This window comes from Haplochromis burtoni, unplaced genomic scaffold (assembly GCF_018398535.1).
Source record: "Haplochromis burtoni strain Fernald_Lab_line unplaced genomic scaffold, NCSU_Asbu1 Contig_1, whole genome shotgun sequence".
NCBI classification, from domain to species: Eukaryota; Metazoa; Chordata; class Actinopteri; order Cichliformes; family Cichlidae; genus Haplochromis; species Haplochromis burtoni.
The window spans coordinates 6758275-6772185 of NW_024582362.1; the positions used below are offsets into that span (position 1 = coordinate 6758275).

The 13911-nt window shown below is 41.7% G+C and overlaps 1 protein-coding gene across 3 annotated transcripts in view; it reads right to left on the reverse strand.

The window, feature by feature from the left end:
* Positions 1 to 2523: 2523 nt before the first annotated feature.
* The window catches only part of ctnnd2a (catenin (cadherin-associated protein), delta 2a), a 270721-nt gene continuing 259333 nt past the window's right edge, over positions 2524 to 13911 (reverse strand). For all 3 annotated transcript variants that reach the window (XM_042214478.1, XM_042214497.1, XM_014339797.2), the window contains 4 exons: positions 9881 to 10007; positions 5671 to 5802; positions 5132 to 5208; positions 2524 to 4278 (listed from right to left, as the gene is read on the reverse strand). In XM_042214478.1, coding sequence (XP_042070412.1) covers positions 3856 to 4278; positions 5132 to 5208; positions 5671 to 5802; positions 9881 to 10007 — 759 coding nt within the window. In that variant the 3' untranslated portion in view covers positions 2524 to 3855. The remainder of the gene's footprint in view (positions 4279 to 5131; positions 5209 to 5670; positions 5803 to 9880; positions 10008 to 13911) is intronic.

The following is a 13911-nucleotide window of genomic DNA, read 5'->3' on the forward strand; positions in this document are numbered from 1 at the left end:
CTTCAGAACTGCCTTAATTTGTCTTGTCAGAGTTTCAACATTGCTGTGAAACATTGCTCACAGATTTTGGTCCACGTTGACATGATGACGTGAATCTCCCATTCCACCACATCTCAAAGGTGCTCTGTTGGATTGAGATCTGGTGACTGTGGAGGCTATTTGAGTACAATGAACTCATTATCATGCTCAAGAAACTAGTTTGAGATTATTTGAGCGTTGTGACATGTTGTCCTGCTAAAAGTGCAACCAGACAATGAGTCCACTGTGGTCATCATGGGATCGACACGGTAAGCAGTAATACTCAGAGAGGCTATGGTGCGTAAACAATGCTCAGTTGGTACTAAGTGTTCCCATGACTTTACCACCACCAGCAGCTTCGACTGCTGATACAAGTCAGGATGGATGCTCTCATGGTGCCGCAGCAGACTCAGACCAGGAAATGTTTGTGTGACTTGTACCTTTAGTGTCCGTTTCTCAATGCTACAACCCACCTGGCTCAATGTTCAGTACATTGTGTACTCATGTTGTAATGAGTGATTATTGTTGTTACTGTTGCCTTCCAACCAGCTTGAAGCAGTAGGACCTCTTCCATCAGCATCAGCACTTTTGTCCAGAGAACTGCCGCTCACTTGATATTTTCTCTCTCTTTTTTGGAGCCATTCTCTGTAACTCTAGAGATGGTTGTGCAGGAAAATCCCAGCAGACCAGCAGTTTGTGAAACACTCAGACTAGGCTGTCTGGCACCAGCATTCAGGCCATATTCAATGTCGCTTTAATACGCCTTTCCACTCCATTCTGATGTGCAGTTTTAACTTCAGCAGGTCATCTCGACTGTGTCTACATGCCTGAATGCACTGAGTTGCTGGCATGTGATTGGCCGATTAGATATATGCGTTAGAGAGCATTTGAACAGACGTACCTAACGAAGAGCCTGGTGAGTGTTTATCACTTATAGTACAATACACTGCAAATACACAGGAACAATAACTTTGTTAAACTGAATAGTAGAAGTTTTGCTTTGATGTTATTTGTGCATTAGAGCTATTAAAAGCAAATATTGGATAGTCAAATCCAAATAGACATTTAAAATGCCCACAGTGGTAAATATATACATAGAATTACAGTTTTAATAATAAACAGATATTAATGTTACTGTACATTTTCCCCTTGCCAATTTATATATTTACAGTATTTAAAATCTCCAAAAAGGTATTTGTTCTATAATAATCAGCCCATTTCACTTGACTTAATATGTAATGAATTTAAGTACTTGCTGTTTATATTTATTTATTTTATGAGAGCAGATTTTAAAGGCTGCCTCAGATACCACAGAAGGAACACGGGAAGGAAGATATTCCTACATTCTGCTATTACATCTTCAAAGGCACCTGAAGCCCTTTTGAACAAAATACAGGCTGAAGAAAATCACACAAGAATGTGAATTAAACAAAAACACATCAAAGTGTGTCAGCTTAACCCACACATGCACCACATGAGCACTTTTGCCTTGTGAGAAAAATATATCTAATGCACATTTCTGTGAAAAGAAAAGAAAAATCATCAAGAGGATCGGAGACCGTGTTGTTTGATTGCAAAGAGTCTTTATTTTTTCCTTGTGTTCAAGTACGGTCCTCTCTCAGCAGGGTCATCTAAGAAGCATGGACACACAACACACAACTCGCACCAGAGCCTGAGCATCTTCAGGTGGGATTTCTCTTTTTGTCTCGACTGGGGTGGGGGGGTCCCGATCAGCAGTTTCCATGTTTAGGTCAAGTGAACAAGAGTCCTGTTGTACACCACATAATTGTTTTCTCTGCGAACATTTGTTGCATTTAGTGACACTGACATCAGCACATAAAAATTATATATATATTTATATATATATATTTATATTCATATTCATATATTTATAGATTTGTCATTCTATATCAACAATTCCTTCTAGTGATTTTTTCCTTGGTTTTTCATGTTGTAAAACTGGACAAACTGTCGGTAGGAATGCCTTGTTTGGACATTGATTTGTACAGGAACGCTCACACACATACACGCAACAGAGGCATACGCACACTACTACACACATGCATGCATAGATACGCTCGCTCAAGTTTACGTGTACACACAGGCCACACATTCTGTCACATACATGCACATGTACACAAACACACGTGTGCGCACACACGTCAACCCCCCCGCCCACACACACACATCCGCATACACACCCACATGTGCTCAGCCAACACGGAGAGGCAGGTCTGTACATCTACGGGAGAGAGACATTACCCATGATTCCCAGCAATAAGTACAGCTTCACCTGATCAAAAACACAAGAAAATAAAAGTTACAAACAGCAGAGTGAGTCGGCCAGTCTACGTCGTCTGTAAACGTCGACAAAAATTTCCTTTTAAAGTCCTCTTGGACTGGTCCACTGTGTGTCAAAGTTTGGCACAAGACCTTTCTCTCTCGTCTTCCTTTGTCTCTACTGTACACTGAGATGTACAATACTGGCGGCTTTCACTGATGTGAAAAAAAAAAACTTGAAACAGTTTGGGTTTTTTTTATGCAGAGGTGATGATGACAAACCACTAAAAGTTGACATTGTCAAACATGTCAGATTCCCCAAAGTGAAAAGACAAACCTTTCCAAAGACAGAGAGTGTGCTTTAAACATACACATATAATCTTTAGGCAGTGAAAAAGCACTTTAGTTGACGGGGACTCTGGAACAATGCTGCTCTGCCAAACTGATGCTTTGGCAGCTTTGAACTGCTCTTTACTGTGTCCATGACAAAATTCACTCGACGGAGAGAGAAAAACACAAATATCGCAGTGCTTCCTCTCTTCCTGGGAAAGGAAAGGGGGGCCAAAACAAAAGTGTCTGCTGACACCCATCCTGATGATGTCTGTCAGGTCTGATTCTCGTGTTCACATTTCGCTTATTTTTTGTTGCTTTTGATGTTTCGGTCAGCAGTCAGTCATGGAAAATAAATTATGTTTGTATAAGTGGCCCATCAAAAACGTGTAATATACACACTATATCACCTTTTACTGTACACAGAAAATAAAAAGTTTCTTTTTGTTTTGCTGAAAGTGAAAATTTAGAAAAGTACAAATAAAAAAGATGTAAAAGAATGACGACAAAAAAAGAAGTCTCTTGAAGATGACATTCCTTGAACACAAATTCAGAAGCCTCTGGAGGCGGCAAGGCCATTGCAACAAAAAAGGGGGATAAAAGCAGTGCTACGTTTGTCACTTGGGTGAAATGGTAAACATCCACTTCTTGCTTGTTGCCTGATGTGCTTTCATCTTTTTCTGTGCTTTTATTCTTCCTGACCTCTTCAAGAACCCTCATGCCATCTTTGTCTCTCATCTCCTCCTTAGGTCAGACAGCTCTTTGCTCCTACAGAGTAAGAACGCTCCCTCAACTGCTGCTTATTTCTTTATCCTAGCGCCCTCTTCTTCTCTCTTGACATCTGCATACTCTATCCGTCTGGTCATTTTCTCTCTTTTTATATTCTGTTTCCTACTCTTAGCTCAAACTGTCAAACACACTTTGTCATATCTACTTCCACTAGCTCCACTCACTGGTGAAATGGAGCTGACTTTAAAGAAATAAACTGGTCTGGAAAAAAAAGTTCACATGCACATGCAGTCTCTCTTTGTTGCTCGACCTGACTTTACTTCCTATCCCCATCCAGCTCTGCTATCCCACTTATTTTAGAGAACATAAATTTCCTGCCACTGGCTACAAGATCGCTTTCAAAATACCACTTATAATCACTGCTGATGTCTTGCAAAAATAATCCCTTTCACACAAGCACACACAGACTCTTTCTTGCCCCCCAACACTGTAGTCTAACTAGACCCAGGAGTCAGGTGAGGCCGGATAGTGGCTGGTCTCGTAGTTTAGTTCGCTGTATGGCCGAGAGGCCGAGTAGAAGTCTACGTAGTTGCCGGTTGATTTGAGGCCCAGATGCATGCGCAGATCTTCCCGCGGGTCCCTGGGTGGTCCGGTGGAGATTGGAGGTTGCTGGGGTGGGGCCTGAGGCTGGGCCTGAGCCTGGATCGGTGGCTGTGGCTGGGGTGGCGGAGGTGGCGGTGGTCCTTGGTCCTCGTAGTAGGCCTCGTCAAAGCTCCGGCTCTGGCTGTGAGGTGGAGGCTGCGGTGGCTGAGGCTGGGGGAAGGAGGGAGGGGGAGGGTAGGGGTCGTAGTCTTTTAGCACGGCTGCTGACGGACTGTCCAGCTGGGGCTGAGGGGGCACGACGCAGGGCTGGGCTGGACCCTGGCGGGGAGTGGTTGAAGTGAAAGAGTGGTAGGTGGGGGGGTGAGGTGCAGCAAGGAAAAGAATGGAGAGTCAAAGACATGTGGGTAACAGGAGGAAAGGTGGGAGTGGAAGAAAAGGGGAGAGAGATAAAGAGGGAGCGATGGAAAGGAGAGTGACAGGTAAGAGTGAACACAAGGGACAAAAGGTTTTGAAAGGCAGGCTGTATGGGTAAAGAGCTCAGAAAGGAATCAGTGGGGAAGGGGCTCATGCTGTGAATTCTCTATTACATGCAGGCGTCGAAGGCGGCAATGCATCTCTAACACTATAACACTATAACTCGCACAGGCCAGTTGTGTGCGTGTGTCTGTGTGTGTGAGCGCACGCGTGTGCAGCCGCGTGAAGAAAACGTGTTTACATGTTTAACTGCCAGTGTTAAAAGTTCGTACCCGTACAAATGAACTTATACTTTAATTAGAAACTTATAAGTGATGAAGAAATCGGGCCAAAATTTCAAAGTCAATGGCTCTGATGCCTTTTATTTCCTTTCCCTCGGTACCAGCAGAGTCATTTACCAAGAGCAAATAATTAGTGCAATCAACTGAGTTAATGACTTTAATTGCCAGTCGGGTGTGGTTTCAGGTTGCAGTCGTTTGATACTGCTTGAGCTGAGGGTGTGCCTCCATCGCACACTCTGCCAGCACATCTCTTATCACACTGGGACACCTTTTGTGTGCATATATTTGTGCGTTTTCTATCCTGCTGCTATCTCTGTTAAAAAACCCCTGAAATGCATGCACTGCTAAAACGCTGTGGTGGTGTATTGCTACATATGCATACAGAAAAGTGGATTCACAGAGCAGCATTAACTCACCTGGTTTTGCTTGATATCATCGCTGGCAGTCAGGTAAGAGTTTCGGAACAGTGTAGATGTCCCACAGGAAATTTGAACTTGATGGATAAAATAAAAAATAAAAATTATACCACTTTTTCAATTAATGACAAAAATAGCTACTAATAATACCTATCAGATATCTGACAATAACTTATGAGAGTTTCAAAGCTCTGGCTCTGGCTGTGATACTTGTCACATGAAGAATTTATCATAAGAGAAAGCAATGGAAAAAATAGAAAACATTAAAAAATAGAAAATAAATAAATAGACATAAAGGGAGCGTGGAAGCTAATAGAGTGAAGAGATAACAAGAAGGCACGGGAAGAAAGAAACTGGAAAGGAAGACAGGAGAAGATTGAGAAGAATCAAAGTGTGTGAGAAGAGAAATGGTGTGAAGCTGAAAAAAGGCAGATAAGTGAAAGAGGAAATAGGGAATGAATATAGAGGAGAAAGAAAGATAAAGAGGGGGATAAAATAGAATCATTTAATTCATCTCCATCACACACACATACACACACCTGCCATGCCGTCTTTCCGGGATGTGTGCTCTCCTTTGTTGCTATGGAAACCGGCGTTGGTTGCCGTGGAATCGTAGTCCATCTTGCGTTCCTTCAGACTCATCATCTCTCTGGGGGAGGCTGGGGCGCTCGCTACACACACACACACACACGCGCGCGCACACACAAAATAATGAGCAATAAACCCAGAACAGCATGAGCCTTCACACTCTGCGTGCTTACACTGGTGTGTCTGTGCGTCTTGGTCTTTTTCAAGGTGCACAGTCATTATTCATCATTTAACTTGTCAGCAGAAAGGGTCACCTCCAGCATGTTAGACGACTTCTGGGAATTCTCACACACAGACGCACACAAACATACACATGGACGCTTTGGACAGTTTACTTAATAGTTTTATGTCTTTTCTTCTCTTCTTTATGTGTTTAAAGTTCATGTTAAATATCCAGCTATCTAACAAGCCAACAAGTCAGATCAACTTTGCTTGTAGTGCATTACAAAAGTGACCACTGATCATTACACCCTCGCACAAACAGGTCTTGTATTTCTTTAATTTTCTTGGTGCCTCAACTTAAACAATCTCCATGACTGGCTGCAAAATCTTGCACATAACAACAAAATAAATGGAGGTGCTAGTACCATCGAATGCATGCACAAGTCCATGCCATGCTAAAAGCATTACATTTAAAAGACAGCAGTGATTAATCTGACTGATCAAAGATTGCCAAATCATAGTTATATACTGCAGTGCAGTTTTCAGCAGTTTTAATGAGATTAAGTACATGTTTACTGACAGCACTCACCGTGTTCCCTGTATGCTTTTAAACATTTTAATCGCATTTTAAACGGGATGTTATTTAACCCGATTAAATGGACACTGTTCTAACAGTTTTTCATGCAAAACATAACAACAGTTAAATTGTTATTGCCTTTTTGTGCTTGTGTACTAAGTAGTATTAATGAACTCAATTGCAGCAGTGTTAAAATACTGAAACTAAATGGAGGAGTTTAGCTGCTAGTTTATTGGTTATTGTGACAACAAAGACATTTATGAGTGGCCTCATGCCAATATGCAGTCCTATTTGTGTGTTTTCCAACTCTGCTGCACTGCTAACTTCACAGTAGAGCTATGCTTTCTTTGGAGATACTATCAAGTTTCAAACCTATTTAGGATCTCCACACCTCCACACATAATGTGGACTGTGTGGATTTGGACAATTATGCATGTGTACATATCTGTCCAAAGACATGCAGTTTGTGGGGATAGGTTAATTGGCCATAGGTGTAAATGTGGGAGTGAATGTGAGCGTGAATGGTTGTCTGTCTCTGTGTTGGCCCTGCGACAGACTGGCGACCTGTCCAGGGTGTACCCCGCTTCTCGCCCTATGACAGCTGGGATAGGCTCCAGCGCCCCCGTGATCCTGAAAAGGATAAGCGGAAGCGAATGGATGGATGGATGGATGGATGGATGCATGTGTGCAGGCGATGACAAACATGGCTCTCATATTGTAGAAATACTGATAATGTCCCAATTTTCTTTTTTAAACACACACATGCAAACTTTTAGCCCATCACAAGGTAATCCCGTTATAGCATACTTTAAGTGCTTACTCACCACCTCCTATCATAACACTGGACTGCCATAATCCTGCCCACCTGTTTCAGATTGCCTATATAAAGATTCTTATAACTAACTCAATGTTTACATACCAACCCAGTATCACGGCAAAGCGTGTAATAGACACGCCTCTCCACTCTGTTCATTTCACGCTTTGCTGGGATACCGGGTTGTACACACATACAGTATACTCCAGGAAATGTGAGTACATTCTAAAAATAAGCTTTTTTGGCATGCTCACACTAGTTTTGACATTTATTTAATATCTGTTACACATGCAAATATGCGGCACACACAGACACACACACACACATGTGGAAGTCACCATTCTCAGTCCAATGAGCCATCGGGTAGAAACACTTTTCATGCTTCTGAATATAAAGAAAAGCAGATGTAGCCTACTCCAAAAATTAGTGCATAATTGTCTTTGTTCTCTTTGGTTGTTCTATACCATGATTAAAGGTTAGAGAAGAGCAACCTAGGGATGAAAACACTTATGAATATGACTAGCAAATGAAATAAAGGCTTTTAAAGTGATTTTTGGAGAGCCATTGAATTTAAATTCATCTATTTGAATACTAAAGGATGCCCGTTTTTCATCTCGGCTGTTCAATGTTTGACATAAAAAGCAAAGGCGCATTGTACCCTCTTATCTGTTCCCCAGCCTTTTCTGCATTTTGACAAGACATTGTATTACACACGTACACGCGCAAGCACAGAAACGGCTGTGAAGAAGGCACATAAACATAATCACTTTGGCTGTGGTGAGCCACGCTTTTATAATGTTTTAACACATTTCATTTTTAATTTTATCATCCAATACCTCTGTAGCAGATTCCATTAAAGTAGCAGCTCAAACCTTTTACAGAAACCTCCAGAGACAGTGCCATCGCTGCTGGTTACCTAGGGGACCTGGCTTGTAAATGCTCGATATGACAGCCCGGGAGACAAATTCTATCAGTGCAGAACACAGCAGGACCCTGTGGGGGCCATGACACATGCAAAGGTCTCTCTCTCCTTCTCTTGCAGCCTCTAACCTCCCCTTCTCTTTCATAGTCGTACTACTCTCTTCTCACATCAACTCTTTCACTCCTCTTCTCCCAGCATACTTGCATACCATCATCACTCCTTCTGCTTTGATCCATCTCTAAGGAGTCGGACTGCAGTCTGGAGTGTATGCAGAGGAGAGATATAGGAGCATGTGGGTGTGTGTTAGTGTGTGTCTGTGTGTTTGAGAGCACACTGAGGTGGCCTGTAAAGAGTGAGAGATCAGAGGGAGAGGTGAGAAGAAAGCAGGATTACTGCAAAGAGGAGGAGGAGAGTGAAACGGGTGAATGAGAAGGGGTGGACAAGCTCAAAGGCAAAGGGGGAGGCATTGTGTGTAGACAGAGGAGGAGCAGAAGAGAAAGATGGGAGTCATGGCTCAATTTACCCCTGCTGATCCACTGTACAACAGACATCCACAAATTTCTCTATGCACTATAATCTCAAAACTTCTTATTTTCAATGTCGCTGGCTAAAGTCAAATCCCCAGCCTTCTTCACTTCCTCCTCCCTGCATTAACCATCCCTCAATCCCTAATTCTTCTTGCCTTCTTGCTTTTTCCTCTCTCTATCTCCCTCCGTGTTTATCTCATCCCTCCTTCTTTTCCTCCTCACACACAAAAACACACATTTTATTTCTCTCTCTCACTCCCACTGTCTTCCTCTCTTAGCAGGGTCCTTGAAGACCTCTCTAAGCCAGGAGGAAGGAAAAGTACTTTTCTGCCTCATCAGCTTGCTAAGCCCAGTGTGGTGAAAGAACAGCTAAAGGCTCTTGAACCACCGATGCTAACAGCTAATGCTAATGTGCCCTTTGCAAAGCATGAAGGCCAGTGGGCTCAAGCTATGGGCTAATGATAATCATATTTTGTAGCATAAGCCTGTAATGCTATGAGCTATTTAGCAGTGGTATAATGACTGATCGCATCGCAAATGTTAATGTAGATGACTAATGTCTAAATTAGATTCTCTGTGTACTGTACCACAGATGTAACCCTTTATTCAACTGATTTTCTGTAACCACTTGTCAAAAGAGTAAAATTCAGTAAAGCCTTAAATTTTAATATATGCTTGTTTTTACAAACAAAATCCTGCCTTATTTTGATAATCATACCAAGTCTCTAAAGACAATTTATACCAACTGGAAAAGATGCTGACTGCTTTCTTAAAAATTCAAGTGCAGCTTGCAGGCTTAAAGAAATAAAGAAAATAAAATTATTAATAAAATATTATTTGCTATAACCTTGGCTTGAATATTGTTTCCCCAATTATTTATCAATTTATCTGACTGCCTGTGATAAAAGAAAGACAAAAAACAAAACAAACTGTAATTCAGTATTTTTTGGTTTCAGAAAACAAAGATTTTTTCAGTTTGATGATGTGCACCATCACAAGACACATACCCTGTTTGGCCATGAGATATTTAACTAACCACACAACTAAGTGAAACATTTTTTAGATATGAGGTCTTAATCTTGGCTGTTAAGAGATACACAAGAATGAATGAAAACACGTATGCATAGCATCTGTATAGGGAGTGCCACGGGTTTCTCACCAGAGCGGTTATTTGGAGATGTCCTTACAGGAGAGACCGAGGGAGTTCGCGAGGAAGAATAGGGCCTCTGCCGGTCTCTTTCTATTGTTGAGGCAGAGCCCACAAAGTGATACTGGGAGTAGCCATCCTGTAAAATAAAACAAGGAAGAAGCTTGTTATCACCTGTGATAAGTAACTGCACAAATACATAATCTTACTGTCATCAATTATTATAGCAATTACATATTTTAAAAACGAAGATTTTTTAAAATCATCCATCCATCAATCCACTTTCTGCCGCTTGTCTGGGTGCAGGTTGCAGGGGCAGCAGCTTAGACTGCCAAGGAGGCATCCTAGCCAAATGTTACCTCAACTGGCTCCTTTCAGTAGCACCAGCTCTCTTTTGAGTCTCTAATGATGTCTGAGCTCATATCGTCACCCAAAGTAAGCCGTTTTTGGTTGCCTACATCCACAAACTCCTTCTTTTGGTCATTACCCAGGGCTTGTGGCCTTAGGTGGGAACATAGATTGAGCGGTAAAGCTACAGCTTCACTCTCAAACTCAGCTCTCTCTTTATCACAGGAGACCTATGATGTCTGCACCAGTCTGTCAGATATCAGAATTATTTGATTTTTTTACTGATCAATCATCAAAACCTCCTATTACACGATACAATGTCACCATGTAAAAGACTGATCTTTTAGGAATATGTATTTTTGTAACGCACCTAAGAATGATGATCCATTAGTCTTAAACTCTGAAAGGCCCAAACAGATTTGCAGCTTCCAGTGGATGAAAGGATATGAACTGTTATTAGAGTTAGCGATACAACAGCGCCAGTTTGATTACCACGCAGCAGGAAGTGGCACTTCAACAACAGCTATATGACACAGCATGTCTGAATTACATTTTTACTGATGTGCTTTAGAAATAAACCCCTCCATGTACTCATACAAGTAACACTTTAAAAGCACAGAGTGGTTTGAGGACTATATTAGGAGTAACAGCAACGAGTAACAAGCGGAAGAAACACAAACTAACGTGACCACGATCCAGCGATCTAGCAGAAAGAAAAAGGGTCACACTGACCGTGAAATGTTCAAGAGAAAACAAGTTTGTTTTTTTGATATTTTTGACAGGCCAAAAAAAGAAAAATCAATAATTTGTGACTTGCTGAAATTGTTCAAATTGATTCACTAAAAGAAAAATCTCTGTAAATACATTTACAGAGCCAACTGTATTTAAATATTGTCCTTATTGAGATTATTATCGTGTAGTAGGTAATTGAAACATTATTCTGGACACTGGTGGACACTGACAAACACACTGCATGTACAAGTGAGCTTACAGCCATGCGCATGCAACAAATGAACACGCTTGCCTCAATTCTGAGCTTAGTAAATAACCCACTCCCTTCGTAGAAAAATTAATACAACTAACAACTCCAAGCATAATTACTGCCAAGCAAATGACTTTGTATCAGCATTAGTTTAGTAGTCATTGGAGCAAAGCCCTTTTCATAAAAATGGATTATGAGAGTCAACAACAATCACAGAGCTGGAACCAAATTCAATTTAGCATTAAGATAATTGGGTACCTCTAAAAGCAAAGCACAAGCAGATAATAAAAGATATCGGAGGCATGTTCCATCATAGCGTTACTGTCTGAGGGCCTAAGCTGAGCAGTGGGAAACTGGTGAAAAAGTGATGACTGAGAGTACATAGGAGAGGTGAATCACTCCAGTTGCAATGATGCTGGAGAGGAGGACACGGAGGGGAGGAGAATGAGAGACGAAGGAGATGGGGCAGAAAGAGAAAAAGGTGAGATAGACAGAGGACTAGCTGAGGGAGACAAAAGATGGCAAAAAGTAATGAGCGAGGAGGAGGAGGAGGTGGGAGATTGCCAGAGAGAGTGATGACAGCAGAGCAAAGATAGCGTGAGGAGGGGAGAGGTAACACGGAGGAGAGGTACGGATGGAGAAGTACAGACACCAGCCAGAGAAAGCAAGAACTAGACTGGATTGAACGCAGTCCCATGTCCTCCCTTGACTCTCATTTCCTGGCAGAGTGCTGAGAACTAATAGAAAGCTGGATCCTCTGACACACAGCAGTTCAAAGGTAGCTCATTTCTAGTCTCCACCATTCCTCCCACCCTCATATTCACTTCATCTATTTATCCACCATCCCTTCAGTATTCTCACTCACCTTGTTTCACATTCACGTTGCACCTTCCCACCTCCCCCCATCCCAACAAATCTCATTACATCCAATGTTACCTCCTTATGGTACATTGGAATGCCTGCTGTCAAACTGTCATGCTGCTCAAATGAACAGAGTCACTGAATATTGAACGATAAATGTATTTTACAGAGTGATGTACAAAGAGTGCTGCCTGGAGATGTAGCTCAGAAATGGGGCCCAGGAATGATTGGGGCAGGGGGCGGTGGCTTAAGGGCTTCCCCAAGCAAAATGAGCCATAGTCAAACTTTGCAACAATGACTGAAATCAGAGATAAAGAATATGACATATACAAAAATGTATGGGTGTATTCACATTTGGTGTCTTTCTACATAGAGTAATAACTTTATATTTTGCCATAATTTTATTCCACTCGTTCCCTTAAGAGTAAAAGATTAAATCATTATTTTCTGCACTGACTTTACTTTATATTCTGTATGAACCTCTTCAAGCTTTTCATTGACTTTCGAATATTTATGGTCTGAAATAGTCAGACTCGCAATTCTCCTTATATAAGACAGACAAATTCGATACTTTGTAAGAAGAATTTCATATGCAAATAAATAAATAAATTCTGTGATTTTTTATTATCGATTGGTAGAGGATTAGTTTGTGCTGTGTATAACCAATAAATATTAAACCCAGATTAAAATTTAATCAAGGACCAAATCACACAGTGTCTGAAGGTCTGGACGGTATTTATTTCTCTGCCCTGTATCCATGGTCCAGCGTTTGTTTCGTGTCAGCGTGTGCTGTGAAACTTCACACTTACATTCACATTTATCATTCCTGGTCTTTCTGGCTCTCACCTATTCTCCTCAACATACCTGTTTTTTCTTCTCTTTTCCACCCACCTTGTCTTTCTCTCTCACAAGCTCTATACTCCAAGCACCCCTTTTCAACTCCTACTGTAAGAATGAGAGGAGAAAAAAAAAAGAGGATTGGTTGCCAGGCAACCGGTCTGCCTGTTGCTCTCAGCATCACTGGATGGTTAGCTGAAGGTCGCAGGACTGAGAGGTAAAAAGTGATTATTGCCCCAACAAATGAAGAGAGTGTGCGCGTGGGTATGGCGGCACTTTGTGCAATTGTAAAACGTTACACACGACGAGTGGAGGGGGCCCTCCGGTCACATCAACCACTGAACATTGAACGTTTTCATTCCTTTAATCCATGCCTCTTTCTCACTCATTTCAAGCTCCAATTTTAATATTTGCAATTATCACCACCTCCCTTTTGAGCCATCTGTCCTCTCAGGAGCAATGTGCCCCTCGACCTTTGCATCCCTCATACTGGTTACTGGTGGTGTTGCTGATTTAGCAGCTGACCTTTATACTATGGTTGCATTGATTGCAAAGAGCCCAGAATGTTGCGAGTGCTGCAACTCTGCCTCTCTATCTTCCCAAAATACTGTTGTTAGGCTGTCTGAGGGTAAAGGCTATCTTAACATCCCTCCATCTCCTTTCTGTGTTTCCCTCCCTGTCTGTGTCTGACTGTGGGAAAAATCAGATGAAACAGAGTCAGCTTCTGAGGCCTGAGCTTGTTTGATATTCAATGATGTTTTTAAATATCCACCTCCTTCTCTCTGTCTTTCTCAGTTGTGTAGTTGATCTTTCCACAAGTATAGCAGTGGATGATTTCATTTTTTCAAAATAAAAGTAGTGGAGTGGAACCCTTAGAGCTCTCTATCAGATTAATTCATTTTATTTGCAGTAACATCCTGAACATTCGGGGCTCACTGATCATGCACAAGACTAGGCTGAGCAATCACTGACCTTACACACACACACACACACACACACACACACACACACACAC